The following is a 20,096-nucleotide window of genomic DNA, read 5'->3' as shown; positions in this document are numbered from 1 at the left end:
TGTAGGAGGACATTTATAATGATGCACTTTTTCATATAGTAAATGGCGATTGATGGAGTCGAAAGCTACATTGAAATCTGTAAATGCTAGATACAAAGGTACCTTTGTTGAGCATATTGTGCCATAAGCATGTGGAGTGCAAGTATATTTGGAGACTTACCTAAAGCGGAGATAAAACCAGCTTGAAAAGGATCTCTCATCCTATTCTTTAGCGTCCAAGCATTTAGTTCTCTCAGTATTAGTCTGCTGAATATTTTACCTGGAACATCCAACAAAGCTATTGGCCTATAACTCGCTGGCAAAGTTCGATCCCCCTTTTTATATATTGGAACGATTATTGAATGCTTCCACGATGAAGGCAGTTTTTGCGTTCGATTGATGGCTGTAAAGATACTAAATAAGATAGAGGGCCAGAGTTCTGGGTGTTGTCTAATCATAAGATTTGACAGACCATCAGGGCCTGGGGCTCGAGGTCTACTTATTTTAGAAATGTGAAAGCAGATGTCATCCAATTGGAAATTCAGATGAAAAGCACTATCTGTCACAACAGATTCCAGTCTCTGGCTGCTCGGTTCTAGGGAGTATTAAGTGGCGAAATGAAGAATCCAGGCCGTTTCTGATACCCCATTTGCCTGAACAATTGTCTGAGAGTTATTGGTAGCGTGATACAAAATGCCCCATATGTTGCAGTGTTTTTGGTCTCAAGAGTATGTAACATTTGAGCACAATCAGTTTGGAAAAGAGCAGCTTCATGGTTTCGTATCCAATTTTTATAATTAGTGCGTGCTCGGATTAGCATGCCAGCCCTCAATTCCGCAGGATAATTAAGAATTTGATGTTTCTGTAGTCTATATTGGGACTTCCTAAACGTAACTTTGGGACCGAAGACATGAAGTCTTGGCTTGGAGTTAGGTGTTGCACAAGTATGAGATTGAAACATTTGCATCATGTCACTGTAGACTATACCAGAAGAACTTCCTGGGGAGTTGTCATTGTCTAGCTTATAGGATAGAAGCGAGCCGAAAGCGGTAACTGAGGATTCCAACCATCATAGCCTGTTTATTTGATTATTCACCGTAACATTGCCCTGAATCATCGCAACATTTTTGTCTTTGCCCTGAATTCCATGTTCCCATTTCATCAAAAGTATATCATGATCATTTTCAGCAGTTTTTACAACACAAAAATCAATAACACTTTAGATCAAAGTATGGTTAACATAGATCTAATCTAAAATGGCTGTAGTTTTACCTCTCCGCCACGTTGGATGCGGCGGACAGTCTGACATAAAAGTCCCATACAAATTTCTTGATTCAACAAAGCTTTTTCACATAGTCTTTCCCTATCGGAACTGACATCATTCATGCAATGTAAGTTTAAATCACCAGCCAATATTACAGATGTAAGAGAGGCGTCCAGAACAACCAAGTTCATCAGGTTGTCCAAATCATTAATGAACTTGGAGTTCGCGATCCCCAGTGGGTTCCAGTAGAGATTAAAAACTGCGACGGAGGTTGATTGGATTGATAACTTCACCAATTGAATATACGCTTTGGGAGACTCCCAATGTTCCAATTTTAGGCCTGATTCTGCTTTGACAGCCATTAAAAGGCCAGAACATGGTCTACCTCGAGTGGCCTTTATTGCTGGACTTAGATGCACATGGTAGTCATCCCATATTGGAGTTGTTAGCATCCATGTTTCTTGCAGTAATACTACAGAATGTGTGCCTATTAGGTTCATATAATTTAGCAAGTGATGGAAACCCCTCGTATTCCAACTAACAAGTGATAGTTTGTGTGTTTCCAGAATAGGATCTAGTTATCTAGCATGAGTAACGCATTTGGTGCATGTTCTAGAGTTAAGTCTGTCGGCTGTTATTCATTGTACCTTCACTTGGAGTAGAGAAATGTTTGGTTTTTCCATATTGGAGCATTTCATGATTGTATGGCATTTTCTGTAATTATCTCAAAACCGAGTCTAAACAAATGATTTTTTGCAGCCCATATTGTGTTCTGAATAACAAGAGAATGAACCCAAAGCTTTACTGAGTTTAGATTTGGTTTATTAATCAATTCCACCAGTTTAATGTCAGAAGAGGATATGTCCTCTAACATAGGAATGTCAGAGAATTTCGCCAATATCGCCCGACGACCTAGATAATACTGTATGCTTGGTAGTGATCTACAAGCCAAAATCAGAATATGATGCCAGTTGAGTCTCTTCGGGAGGACTGACGGGTCTAAGGTCTATTAAAATCATTGTTCACCTGTTTAACTGGTTCATAGTAGATTGACCTTTATTTAATGCATTACCAATAAAATTAAGCAGTTGTGGTGTGAGCGCAGTCAAAACTGTAGAACTTACTTGCCTTGAGTTATTTATGTCATTGTGCTCTTCCATATTCGTTGGAGTATCAAAGTGCACTTTTTTAGAGAGAGGTAGAACCTGAGTAGTACTAGTCTCATTTTTAGTTGTATCTACTAAAAAGTTGGAAGAGACAGAGGAACTTGATGTCAGGGGTTTTTGAAGTTCCACTACCTCAGATTGAACGAGCCTTGTTGAAATCTGTGATTGGGCCACTGTTTGAGATAAGTTAGTTTGGCAGGGTCGCAAGATGGCTGTTGAGACCAGACATATGTGCATCGACTGCTTTGCGTATCTCCTGGCGATGGAGAGCCAGGGTTTGATCAGCTTCTATGCAGTCCACATTTGTTGAAGATACTATTGTTGGCTCAATGGGCAGTTTCGATGTATGTTTGTTCTTATCAGTATCTTCCGTCATACGTATAAGATCATCCAGAGGGTCATACGAGAGATCTATCAAATTTGTAACTAAGGCCGAGTTAATGTTTTTGGCCTGGTTTAGTAGTAGATATTTGTCCCGGGAGGATAGCACAGCGGCAGCGTGCGCGTCTTGGAAGCAAGACGACACAAAGCAACAACAGGTTCGATCCCCGGGTCCGCGCTTAGAAACCTCTGAGTGTTTAAGCGCGTTATAAATACGTAACTAAGACAAAGAAAAAACACAACTAAGAAAAACTAACAATTCCTGTAACAGCGCCTCGATGCCTGCGGGCTGTGTGAGCGCTTTATAAAAAAAAAAAAATAAAATAAAAAAATATTTCTTAGCCACGGCACTCAAAGCTAACGATGAGTTTTTTGTCGGCAGCTTAATAGATTAAAAAAATTGCTTAGCAGTCTTAGAAGAGTTAGAAGTCTTCACTGATTTTTGATTTTTTTTGTTAATTCACTCTGTGTGCCCTTTTTAATTTTTTCTTTGCCATCCGAGACATTCCATTTTGAATGTCCCGGGGCAAAGATAGTATGAGCTACTTGTCATATCCAAGGTTATCGATGGATCTTTCACCACATCTGGAGCCTTGTCTGTGTCCTCCCTTATTACTTTCTCAAAGCTCGGGAGAGCAGAAGGTATACAAATTCGTTCACTTAAACTATCCTGCCCACTGAGAACCCCCTGATCGAGGTTTCCCACAACAAAGCTATTTTGTGTTATTAATGTTTGTGTAGCGTTTGTAATATACTTTATTTTCTCCTTTACATGTTCCGGGTTTATACAGCCAGCAGAAGTCTTTTTATTTTCAGCATGGCTTTAGTTGTATTCTCTTGCCACAGTAATAGTTTTTCCGCTTGGTTTGTAAGAGTAATCAACTCGCCATCCAAAGTGCCAAATTAGCTAAAGATTGCAAAGCCATATTCATGGCATGTAATATTATGTCCAGAAGGTTCTGTGAACACACTTGTTTTTATTCTGGATCTACATTTATGTCTAGACTCTTTGGTCTTCTCGGTGTAGGTGCAATATATGATTCTGAATGGTTAGAATATGGATGGCTAATTTCAGCAAATAGCATTGGTGAACCAGATACATTTTCGGCTAAAGTATGTGATGAAAAACAAGAGCTATTGGAGTCCAAATCAATCGCCGCTGGATCACCCGAGGGTATCACCAGCAGGGGACAGAGGGACTCCTTATTCTGGGATGGTGGAGCAACTCCCAGAATCACACTATCTGATACAGAAGTATTTTTCTTTTCCCTTATCTACGGTTGGTGCGCTAGGTCCATGCTCACACATAAGAGGATTTATAGCCTTGGATTCATCCTTCCTAGAGCAGTCCTTGTTAAATGCAACAACAGCTTTTCCAACTTCATTTTGCTGTGCCTTTAACACTGCAGTCGGTTCCTTTCCTGGAAAAAGTCAGAAGCGGCCACGGATGGTATTGCACCCGAGGATGTACTGTGCGTAAGATTGGCCTTGTTTGTGCATTGTCTATCCTTGCAAAAGGCTTGAATGTCTGTATTTCCTTCCAATAGTTCAGGTTTCTTCAGGAGTTTGGTAATTTTCAAATGCGGCCGTCCAGTGGGTGTGAAATATAGATGAGTCTTCACGTTTGCGTGATTATGTTACGGAACAGCCGGTTCAGGAAACTAGTTTGCTGGTTTAAAAGGGGGGGCGGCATAACCATTCTTGGAGAGAAAGCCATCACCACAAATGATTAGCAGTCTTATAGCTACAAGCTGCTATGGCTATTCTCAGTGTACAAGTACTTTATATCTCACATCGAAGTACTAGCAGAAGCAAACCGCGTTGCTGTGACGCCTCGGCTACGCGGCGAAGCGACAAAGCAGTACTTCCCTGGTACTTCGCTTGGTGCGCACGGGTTCCTGATTTTGTAGGCATGTAGCAGTTAGGGGCGGAGTTAAGTGTAAACTAAAACTCCCAAGTCACTATTAGTATCTAAATAAGGGAAAGGAAAAGGTAAGTTTTAGATACGTGTCCACAAAAGTTTATAGATGCAGATAGTTAAAGCCTCCCAAGTCTTCAATTACCGTAGCCTTTCAAGTTGAATAAAAACGTCCACAAGTGAGGAGGGTGTCCAACAGTGATCTGGCACAAGCGGTACTTCCTGGTACTTCGCTTTTGCTTTCATCTGCTGCAAGTCTTCAGGAAAGCCTGTCTTTCCCAGCGCAGTGGGAGAACATCCCACAGCTGGTAGTACAGGAAAATGGCAGTGTGAGCTCCCCACAACAGTGCCCAGTCAGAACGGTATGTCCCCTCTCCCCCAAGTTTACATCCTCAGTAGAACCCCATCAGGAGTAAGGTAATGCTGAAGAAAGATCATACTGCTGGGGTTTATAGCACTGACGGTACATTTAGGGGCCCCCCTGAGACTGCTATGGACTTATGGCAGTGGAGAACACCCCTGGATAAACTGCTCCTTATGGACGTGTGGTGCAAATACCTTTGAGGCGGGACTGATGGGATCTTTTATCCCGGATCATGTCCATCCTCAATGCACTGCTGGAGGAAGCCCACACTGATTGCCCCCACAAGGCGCTGCTGGCTGCACGCAGACATAGTTATAGCATGTCGCTGACCTAATGGTCAAAACCCACATCAGTCCATGGGGAATGCTTTCTCTCCCCCTCCACTCCCCTCCCCCCCCCCACAGGTGGTCCTCATGGGAAGCAAGAACATGCCGAGCCCCGGTAAAGCTGTCAAAGCACGTATTACTTTACCCATTTCCTTCCTTCATGTCCACTTTCGCTTGTCAAGAAGATCATGCAGGACCTGTCTTTTGAACTCGTTACTTTGCATTCTTGTACAATCCCTGTAGTTTGATTGTCCTTCCTTAATGTGGAACTACAAGTCAGAGAATGCAAAGTTACGTGAGCCTAAAAGCCACTCTGAGGAGCTTCTCAGACCTGGCATGTGGCAGCTTAAAATCCGACTACAGTACTTTCAGTCCTCTCACATCCTCAGAATTGCTTGTCAAGGGCATGCAGGTGTATGGTGATGCATGGCACATCTGACGCACGCAATGGACCCTTTTTGCAGACAAGCAGGCGATATTGCATTGAGTTTACCGGGTGTGCCCTCCAAGGGCTCGTGGCGCTCAATTCCCAATGCACTCGCTCATTTAGCCAGACTTGCCAGGCTAGGATCTCTCCCATACTGACAGCCTTAGTGGGCGCTCAGTCCTCTATTGATGGAAACTGCTCCATAAATTAAAGAATTTCTTAGGCCAGTCAAACATGCTGGGGTTGGTGCAGGGGCCAGTTTGTACCAATAGTGATGCTTCTGCCAAGGGTCTGGGACTGCAGGTTGCGGCACACTTCTGAAGTTGTGTAGTTGAGCAGATGTGTTCAACTGAGTTGTGGCCATTGTCCTCTTCGACCAAACCTTGATATGTTTGTGAAATGGTTCATCAAAGCAGTGGCGCCGAAGACTTTTCTGAATAAAGGATGCATCAGGCTAAAGCGATTGATGGAACCGAGTGACCAGCCTGTGATTTCTTGACCATGCAGTTCTGTATCTTCTACTGATGTGTTTTTTCAAATGTTTCTTCCAGCAAAAGCTCAAGATGGTGCTGCAATGGAGATGCAACCACTCAAGAGTGAGGAGGGCGGTGACGGGGAAGAGAAAAAGAAAATACATTTGCCAAAGAAAGAAAAGTCTGTTTTACAAGGAAAACTTACAAAACTAGCGGTTCAAATCGGCAAAGCAGGTAAGCCTTCCTCTGATTTGGAATACAATGCATTACTGAAATAAGTATATCCGTTTAATGATTGCCTTATCTGGTCTTCTAGAATGATGGGGGTGGGATCATTGACCACCCTTTCCTTCCCTCAGGCCCGAAGTTGGGGGCAGGGGGAGTGTCCTTGCCCAAGTGGTGATCTCTTCTTTGCTCTATAAGGCTGTCCGCACATAGTAGTTATAGAATTACAGACTTTCTAGTTGTGCCGGTGAAAGAACAAAAACAAGAGCTTAATTGTGTATATGGTACATGGACAAAATGTGTTTCTAAATTGTATTTTGCAGCATTTAAACCTTTTTTTAATACGGTTAACGTCTGACTTGTAAGCTAGTTTGAAGTCAAACTCTTAACATTATTATGTAATGGGTGTAAGTCAAATGTTTCTCTACATGAAGGTTAAGGGGATTTTCTGTGTTTTAGCTTTCACTTTTATAGACTCGGCTGCTTCGACACTCCTCCACAAGACACCGCTCCCTTTGCCTACTAGTTTCTTGCTGGTCCTCCACCTCAGACCTCACACTTCCTGCTCCCTGTTCCTCCCTTAAGTACCCCTTCCGCTCCCTCCTTTGGGATTGTTCCCTTTCCCTAACTAGTCTGTACTGCTCTCCCCTCCCTGGGATGTGTATGTGCATGGGAAACCTTTGAGAAGGGATGTAAGCCCCGCCCACAGCCTGCATGCAGGTTCGCAGCGATGTTCCATACAACAGTTGTGTTGGGGGTTTGCTGAAACTAGGTATAATTTGCATGGGAAAAGAGGGTTTGCTCCTTTTTTAGTCATTGGTGAGGTGGGGGGGGTTCGTTTATATGTGGGGGTCCTGCCGCTGCAGCACCACAAAGTCTTTGATTGTAGTGTTGGCTCCAGGCTTTCTCCAGTGGCGCTCTGCCCCGCCCCATATGCCCCCTCTAGGCCTTCGAGCTGCTTGGCACTGTTTGCCGCTGCTTTAGCAGTTGGGAGCCTGTGGGTGTTTTCAATTTCTGGTGTTGGCTGTCTCAACACTTTGCAGCTTTTGGCTGTTTTGTGGCAGCTCTGTCCTCCTGAACTGCTTCTTGTGTGCAAATATGAGACACTGGCGAGCATAGGCAAGGCTGGAGACGATGTTCTGCAAAGACGCATGCTAGCGTGGGGGGCAGGTATTTGTTCACTTAGGGGCTATGGCTACCACTGGATTCCTCCCGCTGAAACAGGGGTTCTTGATCCCTTCTGACAAGGCCAAGGACTTACCCTTGACCTAGTCCCCATTACCCTCATCGGGATCTTTCAGCTTACCTAGAATGCAAACCCCGTGCTGACAGTGCTAGCACGGTTTTCTCTCTTTCTCTCTTTCTCTCTTTCTCTCTTTCTCTCTTTCTCTCTTTCTCTCTTTCTCTCTTTCTCTCTTTCTCTCTTTCTCTCTCTCTTTCGCTACCACCCCCCCCCTGTAATTCCCTTGATACTCGCCTAATTGTGCAAACCTGCACCACCTTCAAACCTATTGAGACTTGGGTCACAAGTATTGAGCATGAACTTCTGCTCCAACCTACTCTTCTTTTGAATTTCTCTCCTGCCGTTTCCCACTTGACATGACCCCATATGCTACAGGAAAGGCTTCATAGGTCAGCACTATTAATCTTTGCCTGTTTTATTAGGATACTTCATCCTCCCCAGATGTTGAGCCCATAATGGCCCCAAAAATACACTCCCTATAATGTGATGCTACAAACCTCCATGCTCTGAACTGCACTGTTCATGGTCTTGCCCAAAAGCATCAACACACTACCCAGATGTTTCAAGCACTGACTATGCAACCTATACACTTCAACATTCCACTAGAAGTAGACCCAATCATGGCCTGTACCTTGCTCCTAGATGCCTATAATCTGAAGATCCCTCTCAAGTTATGTGCCGTATTCCTCCCCGGATGCGTTAATTATTTTCAGATGGCAATCTATCCATCACTCGTTGAGTCCCCCAGAGATTCACAGCGTCTCCCATAATAGTAAATCCATACATGGTGCCCTTTTGAAGTCCTGCTTGAAAATTCATGAACAGGTATGCAAATCCGGCAGATTTATCAAAACTGTGAGTCCAAAGGTCAACTAACAGGTGGAGGATTTGATGCACATTGGAGGAAGTTTACCTTCGGGAGCGCCGCGTTTAGTAGTCTCATGATAGGGACTCTGTTTTTAAAGCCAACCTTTGGACATAAAACCAAAGGCACGGTGGCCTTCTGTCCAACTGCAAACATGCTGCAACGATTTAAGTTTTGCTAAAGGCCACGGATCTCTTCACATATTTAACAGAAGGGAGGCCCTTTTATATTAGGACTTAGGGCACAGGTACTTGTATAATGACACATTTCCTAATCCTCTGATTCAGAAACACCCATTTGCGCGTTACTCATTTAACCATATGTGGCAATTACTGTCCACTTTCTTCAAGTAGTCTTCGCCACATTCATAGTGCTAATAGTAACTTCTTTAACACTTTCATAGTCATCAATTTTCTTTCTTCTTCCGATGTCCCCTTTCTCCCTTCCTGGGCTTCCTTCCCTACCGTCTCTCGCACTTGTCTACCTTGCCCTCTCCTCCAACCTCTCCTCTCCCCCTCCCCCCAGGCTCTGTCTACATCTCCGCAGAGCGTACCCCTACCCGGAAGTCCTTCAAGGATGGCAACCTTCTCCATATTGCCACTCTCAACTCTCGCTTGGCCGTCAAACACTCCTCTGACATCTGCCGCCTCCTGGAAGAACTTGATCTCTGTCCTTTGTCTCACCGAGACATGGTTCTTGGCCTGCTCTTTCACAAGCTTTAACACACTCCTCCCTGCCTGCTACATGATCCTCTCTGCACCCAGATCCACCCAGTCCGGAGGGTGTGTTGCCCTGATCTTACTGGAGTGGATTCCTGCGCCTCCTCTGCAGACCTACTCCTCCTTGGAATGCCTTCTCTGCAGGCTTTCTCTTTCTCCTGGCACTCTTACTGTGGCTACAATCTATCGTCCCCCTGGTCAGATCACCTTTCTTCTGAGTGGGCTGACCTCTCCTCCTCCCTCCTGGCTTCAACCACTCAACTCCTCCTCCTTTGAGACTTCAACATTCACCTGGATGCTTCCTGTCCCTCCTCTGTCCTCTTTTGTGACCTCTGTGAGAGTCTCTCTCTTTCTCTTTCTCTTTCTCTTTCTCTTTCTCTTTCTCTTTCTCTTTCTCTTTCTCTCTTTCTCTCTCTCTTTCTCTCTCTCTTTCTCTCTCTTTCTCTTTCTCTCTATCTTTCTCTTTCTCTCTTTCTCTCTCTCTTTCTCTCTCTCTCTTTCTCTCTCTCTCTTTCTCTCTCTCTCTTTCTCTCTCTCTCTTTCTCTCTCTCTCTTTCTCTCTCTCTCTCTCTCTCTCTCTCTCTTTCTCTCGCTTTCTCTCTCTCTTTCTCTCGCTTTCTCTCTCTTTCTCTCTCTTTCTCTCTCTCTTCTCCGCCAAGCCAACTCAAGCACTGCCACCTACCATCTCGGTCATCCGAACCATGAAGAGTTTGTCATTTGAGGCTTTTGCCACCACTTTCTCTCCCGCTCCTCCGCCTCTGGCTAACTCGCATCCTGAAAAAGTGAACACCACACCAAGCACACCGTTTTGTGGACAATATTGTTTGTTTTAGTTTCAGGAAAAACTAATAAGGTAATTAGGTCTAATGTAAAGGTTAGTATAGGTGCGGGGGAGAGGTGCTCAGCCTTGGTATCTAGGCTGGAAGGGAAGTCAAAGAGCAGGTGATTTCCTAAATAGGAAAACTACGTCCCCTGCACGCTGTCAATAAGGCCTGAGCCTAAATCTCGCATCCTGACACAACCTTTGCCATGCTCCACTCTTTTATCTCTGATACTCTCGATGTTCTTGCCCCTGTCATGAGGATCCGCTTGGAGCCAAAAGCCAAGTGCAACTCCTGGTACGATTCCAACCTCGTTACCCTTAAACCCAAGTGTAGGGTGCCCGAGAGGAAATGGCTAGCATTTGGTGCATCCTCTAACAAACTGGCCTGCCGCCTGCTCCAAAGGCAATACTGGCTCTCTGTCCGCACTAAGAAGAGAGCCCCCATCCAAGCCCGCGTCTCTGCAGCATCGAACAACTTGGCTGAACTCTTTTAAATCTACGAGGAGCAGGCCAATCCTGCTGCAGTCTCTACTTCTCCTGTCCCCTCCCAGGCCCTCTGCACAGCCCTGGCTTCTCATTTCATCTCATAACACAGGACGTCCTGTCCACTCTCTCGTCCTCTACACTCTCCTCTACTTCCACCCCCGTGTGGCCACCTCTCCGCCTTCTTTCTCTTCCTTTCCTCTGTTCTCCCCAGGCAAGGTTTCTCGACAAGTCAAATCTATGAAAGTCTCAGCAAAACAGGTTCTTCTGTTCTTCCAAAATCATCAAGGACCACATTGACAACCTCTCTCCTGCCCTGGCTGACTTCTGCAATCACTCCTTCGCCACTGGAGCCTTCTCTTCCCGCCACCGCCCCCCCTGAAGCACTCTCCTGTGCACCCTCTTCTCAAGAAACCCTCAGCCGACCCCTCATGCCCGGCTAACTATCTCCTGACCTACACCACTCTTTTCCTGGACAAACTCCTAGAACAGCTGGCCATCTCCTAGCTTAATCTTCACACTGAATCTGTTGGTTGTCTCCATGAGTATGGCTTCAGAGCAGGCAAAAGCGCAGAAACTGCTCTCCTGAACATCTGTGAAGACCTGCTCTCGAATCTTGATTCTAATCTCCCCTCTGTTCTCATTTTACTCAATCTCTCTTCTGCCTTTGACACGGTCAACCACGGCATCCTGCTGAACCGTCTCAGTGATAACCTGGGTATCACCGATCAGGGCCTGGCCTGGCTGACCTCTTTCCTTTCCGATTGACCCTCTCGGGTCCAACTCAGGTCCTTCCTTTCCTCTATCTCACTCTCTACTTGTGGTGTTCCCCAGGGGTCTAACCCTTCTCCCTCGTTCTTCAACCAATTCCTGGCACCTCTCACCCACTGCATTGCTGCTCTCTGCTCCAACTTTCAGTGCTATGCGGATGACACTCAGCTTATTTTCAGGCTCCCCTCTGCCACCTCTTCTTCTCTCATCTCTGACTATCTGCTATCCAGGAGTGGTGTGCCGCCAATGAGCTCTACCTTAATGCCAGTAAGACAGAGATTCTCATCGGCACACCTGCACCCTCCTTTCCTGTCTCTCTCTGGCCAACCTCCCTGGGCACTCTTCCTGCTCCCACCTGTGAGGCTAAGAACCTCAGGGTTATCTTCGACTCCACACTCTGCTTTGCTCCTCAAATCTCTGATGCCAACTGCACCTCCTTGCCGGTATTTCCCTTCCTCCCCTTCCCCCAGAAGCTCACCGTCTCTGGAGCTCTGGTTCTCTGTAGGCTTGACTACTGCAACACCCTCTTTCTAAATCTGCCTGCTTCTACTCTCCGGCTTCTGCAACTCATCCAGAACAGGACTGCAAGACTTCTGCTTGTCCTCGAGCCCTGGGACCGGATCTCTCAGCCCTGAAATCACTTAATTGGCTCCCAGTGGCTGCAAGGGTTACATTCAGGACCCTTTGCATTGTCCACAAGGCTTTCTGGGGCCTGGGTCCAAAATACATTTAACTCTACCTCCGTAAATACCTTCCTACTCAACTCTTCTCTCCTCTACCTCCCTCAGGGTCAGTCGCTTCTCCAAGCGACGAGTTGGGGGTAGATCTTGTTCCTCGGCTGGGGCCTCCCTCTGGAACAGCCTCCTTGCCTCTCTGAAACTTGAGAAGAACCATTACCGATTCCGGACGCACCTCAAGACCTTCCTCTGCTTCTGCCTTCGCTCTCCCCTGCTGATCTGTCTGCTTCGGCACTGGACACCTGGTTACCCTCTGATTTTTGGGCCCAGGTCCCTGCCCACTTAGCCACACACCCGCACTGCCTCCTGGCAACCTTTGCACTTTGGTCTGTATATGTAACCCTACAGTGCACTTATCAGGCAACCCTTGTCTGCGCTGTAAGTTTGCACTGCCACCTTGGTGGCTGCACTACCAATTGTTGTTTTATCCCTTGCTCAGCACTTTCCACTCCTCCCCTCCGCCTTGCACTTTCCCCTTTCCTTCTCCCCTGCACTTGCTCGTACTCAATGTCACTGGGCCTAGTAAGATCGTTGTTTTGTTCTCCCTTGTTCCCCCTCCCTTGCCTGGTCGCGCTCTTAAACACTTGTGTATGAGCGCGATACAATAAAATATAATATCATATCTTTGTATGTTTCGGCAGGATATTTATCGGTCTTCCTTCTTCCGGACCTGGAATCGGGTACCCTAGTGTGGGAACACCAAATACTTAATTACTGGAGTGCTGAATGGATCTCTTTACAGCCTTGGAATTCTTTGTCACTTTACACACCCCTGCATATCCTTCAAATCCTATATCGCTCAAAAGTAAAACCTCAAACTGCTGCATGCTTCCAGATTGCGCCACAGAGAATATCGAGGCCTACACTCATCCTCTAACCTCATGCCGCATTACAGACCCTTTGATATCCTGTGGTTCAATAGCAGCAATGATCAGTGGTCTCCAATACTACTCCTACCACCTTGGATACCCTTCCACTTGCTCACTCCACTGGCTGCGTCTCCTAATCTGTCTTCAGTCTGTTCCTTCACCCTAGGCATTCACTTCCAACATGCTCTCACTTTCGCAGTTACGGCTCCATTTCCATTTTCTAGCGGGGTAAGCTAGAAACGTAATCTTGCACATACGATAAAACCCACAACCTGGCCTCCTCCAACTACTCACTTCTAGGACTTGAGACCTCGGGCAACATCTTTCTCATGCCTCAACCCATACTCCTAATAAGCTATCCTCCTTTGCATTAATTGGGGGCCAATTCCACCTAATGAACTCCATTGTTGCCATCAAGCTGCTTCTCCGTGTGAGAGCCGGACATTGTATAGTACCAGCTGGCTCGATGCCATACACTACTCCTGTGCTGTTCACATGTGACCTTTCTATCCCTTTCATTGCATGTTTGCTGAAGGATTCACAGGATGGCCCTTCACCGCTGCCCATCCCTCCTGCCTGCTGGTTGATAAAACCAGTGCTGTGATTTTAAACCATGCCTAGTTGTCCTCCCTAACCGGGCTCTCCCCGAACACCTTGTACATTTCTTGCGAGTCCTACGTGTTTGACGGTGCTTTCGAAATCTAGGTTTGCACTCCACAAATAAGCTCTGTGCCCCTAGGCCTACAGCTGTGTAAGACTTCCATGCAATGCCCGTAGAGAGGCACGTATGCATGCATACAGGCTGGACTGGGAAGCAAGAGGCACTGGAAATCCTTTTCAAAGTGGCCCCATATTTCCTGCAGGACGCACAGGGTGCAGAGGCGTATCGGGAAATGTCCAGAGTTCCTATAGGCCAGGCTACCCATGTATGCCTACACTATAGAAAACAAATGTAGCCGTTTTGTTTTTCTACACACAAGCACTATGCCATGTGTCCTGCAGCACAACCCGCTGCCCAAATACAATGGGGAGAACTGTGTTAAGAGACTCTTTACCAGGTATGTACAATGGATTCACCATTTAAGCTCAGAATGGTAGATGTGTCAAGGCCTGACTTTGCATCCTTGCTCATTGCCTAATGTTTTACACTCACATTGAACTCCTCCTGAATTATGATAATGCCAATCGTAGTATGGTTTGTCACTCTGGTTTAGTCCTTTTAAGCAGATTGTCATTTGTGCTGTGTACCCACTTGGGACTGTTTTGTTGTGTTCGATTTCTAGAGAACTTTTTCAAATTCAAACTTTACATCTTGATTTTCTTTTCATGACTCCAAAAGGTCTTGTGATGTCTGCAATTACAGTCATCGTCCTTGTGTTGTATTTTGTAATCGATACCTTCTGGATCCAGCAGCGCCCTTGGCTTGCGGAGTGTACACCAATTTACGTCCAGTACTTTGTGAAGTTCTTCATTATTGGAGTAACGGTTCTTGTGGTTGCTGTACCAGAGGGTCTTCCGCTAGCTGTCACTATCTCATTGGCTTATTCTGTAAAGGTAAGTTACAGGGATATGAGCTGCGTTTGTATCATACATATGTGCGTTCTACCATTCTGTGCATTCGTTTTAAAAAACAAGCTGTTTCGATTTACTTTCATGTTGCCTTCCACTATCTTATTGAAGCCAGTGGAAACCAAGTACATTTGTACGTCTATTGAATGTGTATAGCCTACTATGAAGAAATTTGGGTGGAGAAATGGGTCTAGAGCAGTGGTCTTCAAACTTTTTGGGCCTGGGCCACCCATAGCAAAATGTGGGCAGGAAAGCCCTCCACTCTCCCAGAAATGGCAAATGAACAGTAAGTCCAAATGGCTGTGAACAATCTCGTGCCGTCGATACATCATACTCCCAGTATAGTCTGTGCGTACCACAATCCCCTGAGCTTCTCCCATCCCGCTACCACCACAGCCCCTGAGCTCCCCCCATCCTGCTACCACCACAGTCTGAGCTTTCCCACCCCACTCTGAAGGGCAGTGGCAGCTGGTGAATTGTTTAAGTGGGCAGAAATATGTCCCCCAGATATGCCATAGTAACTGAGCCTAGCAAGGGAGCCTGAACTGATCGGGGGGGTGGGGGAGAAGGGGGATGGATCAGGGGGAGGGGAGAGGGGAGTTTTTTAAAAACACATTGGGTAAAAAGCCCAACAGTTTGCACTGGGATACCCAGGGGGCAGGCATGGTATTTTCTGCTAGACATCTATGATAGATGTCCAGTCAAAAGATACCATCCCTGTCCTCTGGTCCCAACAGTGCAAACACACTCGCACAATCAATGTGATTGTGTGTATCTGATGCGCTGGAGGGCCCAGAGGGGAAGGCATGGTATTTTTTGGAGGATATCTATGATAGATGGCCAGTCAAAAGAATACCATCCCTGTCCCCTGGGCTCCACAGCCCCTCATAAGGAGAGCCATTTTGGCAGGTTGGTAGGGGGATTGTGCAACAGACATTTTTTAAATGCTTTTGTTGTACAACCCCCATCCCCTCCATTTGCCAAAATCCGCTCCCCTGACCAACACTAACGTGCTCACACACACATTCATCCAGCAAGCACATGAGCACCCATCACCATACACTCACTCATAACCCAAGCATACACGCATCCATACACTTATTTAAATGCAAAATAAATGTACCTTACCTTTACCCTGGGCCTGAAGTTTCCTCTGCAGCCTGTAGCTCCTGCATCATGTACAGGAATTTGAAAGCAAGAACTTCCTTGTTTCTGCCCATGCGTGCAGGGGCCTGAGCGTGGGTGCTGAAACACCCTGCTCCAACCTGCTCTGTTTGCATGTGTGGAGGCGCAGGCACTCGCCCTCACACTTAGACATGCAGTTCTCCAGCCAGCATTTCAAGTTAGCTATGCAAGGTTCGCCAAACAAAACTCCCCCAGCATTGGATGGCTCATCGAGCATGTGCTGTTGGGGAATTGAACTGTCTAACTTTTCATGTTCTACCTGCTTCCTGATGGCGACCAGCATGAGAATTTGAGACTCCTCCCTGCTATCAGAAACATGAGAATTCCCCACGCCTGAATCCCTCTTTATTGAACTGACAGTTCAGCCAGTCCAGGCAAGCTCCCGCAGCTGAGGGGAGTGCTCAAGGCTTGCTTCTCCATAATGGTTGAGGGGAGGCCACTGAGTCAATGCCCCTTTGCCCATTATGGATGAGCCGCCCCTGCCTGCCTTTTCTTTCCGCCCGATAATTAAAAATAATATATATTGTTTTTTTTCTTTCATTTCAGGCTAGGGTCTTGTGCCCCCATGGAATGAGTCCATGAACCACATTTCGAATACCTCTGGCCTACAGGGCTCTATGTGATAGCTGCGGATGTGTAATGCCGAAAACGAGTTACTTTTATTTATTTTTTTTGTTTACATTTCCCAGCAATTGCATGCAGGGGGAGAGCTCCTGCTTAGACCTCTCAAATGTCCACTCCTTTCCGATCCATCTTGTATCCTGTTGCTCCTTCCGGTTGAAGGACTGGCTATTTCCTGTGGAGTCACCTGAATAAGATATGTTTCATTTTACTCACCAGGGGAGGCTGTCCCTGGGTTGACAAGGGGTGCAGACTATACACAAAGAAGAATGAAGGGATGGGAAGGGGGATTGAGTATTCGAAGCTGTGGACGGGACCCTGTACCTTTCATTGGAAACATTAATAGGGTATTATTGTACTTCTGTTAATGCTGGGAACAGCATTGATTCGGGCGATTATCCACTTGTTCGTAGCCTAGGAGAGCATGACTAGCTTGACCCCAACTACATAACTTCCTTGAATTCAGCCCCCCCACCACAAGCCCCCTGATCCAATGGTGCCATACTAGCAAACCTACGTGACATAAACTCTGTTTTGGAATATGTATAAAGGCCCCAGGGCAAAAATCTAGAAGCCAGTGGAAGCCAAATTAGTGATTTATAGTGAACAAAAAGTACATTTTCATCTCTTGCTGAAGTTAGATTTGCGGCTTGCACTATACGCCAGCTTTGTTATACAGAAGTAGCTCTCTTTCTGGGTGGTGCCTGACGCATGCCCTGCATTTGGTTACATGTGATCACATCCTTATTCCAGTCTCTGACTCATAGTTGGACATTTTTGAATACTACTAGAATGACATTGTGATTTTTTTTTTTTGTTTTTTTTTCTAATCCGTAGAAAATGATGAAAGATAACAATTTAGTAAGGCATCTGGATGCTTGTGAAACTATGGGGAATGCCACAGCCATTTGTTCAGATAAAACTGGAACTTTAACCATGAACAGAATGACAGTTGTCCAGGCATTTATGGGTGAAAAGCTTTATAGAAAAATTCCAGAACCTGACTCTTTCGATGAGAACATGCTACACCTTCTCGTAACTGGAATATCTGTGAATTGTGCTTACACTTCTAAAATACTGGTAAGTGTTTTATTTCTTTGTCTGCCACTGCTTTTTATTGTTGAACGTAATAAACACATGGACACCCTTATGTTCTTCTGGATTGCATGTTAATGTTTACGTTCTTGGCGAAGTCCTGAAAAATCAGCTTATAGCTGCTCCTAACAACATCCATCATTGGAAGAGCCATTAAAGTTGCAGAATAGAGGAAATCACGGGCAAGCCATTTTGTCTGTACCACAGGTTTTGTGTGTTTTACTTAAGAGAAATGAATTAACTCCTGCTCTCTTCTATTTCTGCAACGGTTGTCTGCTTGCCATTAGTCTAGTATCCATCACTGGCACTGTGCTCTTTGGAACCAATTCAAGTGACCTCCAACTTCTGTGGCACACTTGTGCTAGGATGGAATCCTTCTGTGCCGCTGGTTACTGATTTATTTCCGTTAGTGCTTATCTCCTGCACTTATATTTGGGGTTTCACTAGTGCAGTGCTGCACTGGCTGCCCCAGTGGCGCTATTGCGTATGTGAAAAAGATTATAGTACTTGCGAAAGTGGGGATAACTGGCGCGTGTATGCTTCCCTCTTAGATGCATTACAAATTACAGAGACAATGTTTGTTTTTTGTTGCTTTATGTGCTGACTACTGTGTATGTTTTGCAAAAATACTCTTTAGAGCATACCCTTCAGAAAGTGCTCAACAAATGTTTCACTGTATTGTGACTGCTTCCTCAGGAGATGGTAGGGCCAAGAAATCCTAACTGCCTTTGTTCATTTTTCTTGCATGTGTTGCCTTTACCTGCATATGTATTGCAGATGATAAGGAATGAGAGCTTGGATGGCAGCCGTGGACTGGTCCGGGACTGGTCAGACCGGAAGCGGTCAAGTCAATGAGTGGTGGAGATTCTGAGAAAGATAGTCTCCTAAAAGGTTGAATGGAGCCTCATTGGGAAGTTAGTAGGTCGAGATCAGAGACTATTCATAAGGCATATGGAGCAGAGGGAAGGTGGGCGTGGGGGGGACATTATTAGTGGTATGTTCAAAGGTGATGGTCTAAAATCCAAGGAAGCGAGAGGTGGGAGTGGAGCCTGAGGTGGAGTGTACTCGATTGGAAAGGCAGTGGAGTACAAGGGAAGGAGGGGTAGATTAGTTTGCCACAAAGATGGTCCGGATGCTTTTTATAGATGGTTGGTGGATTGCATTGAGGGGATGGAGGAACAATTGTAGGAGCAAGCATGGAATTCCCTTGTGTGGGCTAAAGAGGGCTCAGTGAATGTGGAAGTGCATTGAGGATCAGGAAGATGTACATGTGAAATGCAGGGATTAGATGGGCTGGGACAGAGATTGTTGCATTGCTGTGCCAGTTCAACTGGTGGTCTGTGTAGTATACCTTAAGAGTGCCCTTATAATTCAGTAAAACTAGGCAATCGCCCCAAAAGCTAATGCACATTTTGGGCAGGGCCGGTGGGATTATCAGAGTAATGCATTGTATTATTCTTGAAATGCAACTTTTGTATCATGCAACACTGCAAATCCAGTTGTCGATGTATGCCGGCATAAACTAAGGGCCACAAAGAAAAGTTGTCCGGAAGGGGGTGAATGTTCCTAAACCGTGTCAAGATAGTAGGGCTGCAGATCTCCAAGTGATGGCACAGCTTTGGCTTCTGGTTGAAAAATCTATACTCTCCTCAATCTTTGTAATCATGTTGATGTCTGGATTAACTCAACTGCAGCACGCTCATGAGCTATCCTCAGTCAACCATTGCACCCACAAGATCTAAAAGCGTACTGTGAGGAAGCTTTCTTCCCAAAGTACAAACACATTATGATGGCTCCAGCCAGTAGATCCTGGTTTTAGGATATTGTCAAGGTGGATATTCTCACAGTTAACCCTCAACCATTGGTACTATAACCAGCCTACGTGGCACAATTTCTTGGGTCTGTGGCCCTTCTATCTACTCTGCTTACCAAGCCACCATCACTCTGCCTGGGATAGAGCAGAATCAGTTGGTCAGCTCCGGCAGAAAAGCCTCCCTAAATAGTGTCCAGCACCTCTAACACACTAAATAGAGGTCATGTTAGCTGCCTGCAACACCTCTTGTGTGGAGATGTAGCAAATGTTGCCAACTATCCTGTCTGTGAGACTACTCTGCTGAAGTCAGTAGTGGAGCACATTGGCACAACAGCCAGGGTTGTTTGTCTAGGAATGGCTGTCCCTCTGGGTTCCTTGCTGAAATGGACAAAGGGGACAAAGCTTCTCTTCGAAGAGCAGAAGGTGATGGCTCTTCGCTTCCTTGTGAACTCTGTAGTCTGACAAGGAATTGCCTAAAGGAAAAACCAACGCCCTCACAGTAAAATCTCTTATGTTGATAAAGGTGCAACGAGTCAGTCAGAACTCAGATTCCAGTGCTTCGTTGGGTCCAGAGAAAGAACCAGGACCCAAGGGGTCACCACAACTGCTGTTCTGGGTCCTCCCTAAGTAATGAACTGCAAAAGGTTTGTTTCCCTGCAACATCCAAATCTGGCGACAGAACCAAAGCTTAACAACTTTCTGGCCCAGGAACACACTGCGGCAAAAAACAAAAGGCTGGGGTGCCCTCTTTTTTTGGTAACGGGGGGCCTGACTCTTGAG

General features: G+C 45.8%; 1 protein-coding gene across 6 annotated transcripts in view; it reads left to right on the top strand.

Moving 5' to 3' along the window:
* The window catches only part of ATP2B1 (ATPase plasma membrane Ca2+ transporting 1), a 551,789-nt gene that overhangs the window by 320,978 nt on the left and 210,715 nt on the right, over positions 1-20,096 (top strand). For all 6 annotated transcript variants that reach the window (XM_069628007.1, XM_069628002.1, XM_069628005.1 and 3 more), the window contains exons 8-10: positions 6,377-6,532; positions 14,373-14,587; positions 17,246-17,488. In XM_069628007.1, the coding sequence (XP_069484108.1) occupies positions 6,377-6,532; positions 14,373-14,587; positions 17,246-17,488 (614 nt within the window). The remainder of the gene's footprint in view (positions 1-6,376; positions 6,533-14,372; positions 14,588-17,245; positions 17,489-20,096) is intronic.

The sequence above is a fragment of the Ambystoma mexicanum genome, chromosome 12 (assembly GCF_040938575.1).
Source record: "Ambystoma mexicanum isolate Mex_15411 chromosome 12, UKY_AmexF1_1, whole genome shotgun sequence".
Taxonomy (NCBI): domain Eukaryota; kingdom Metazoa; phylum Chordata; class Amphibia; order Caudata; family Ambystomatidae; genus Ambystoma; species Ambystoma mexicanum.
This window is presented reverse-complemented; position numbering and strand designations above follow the sequence as displayed.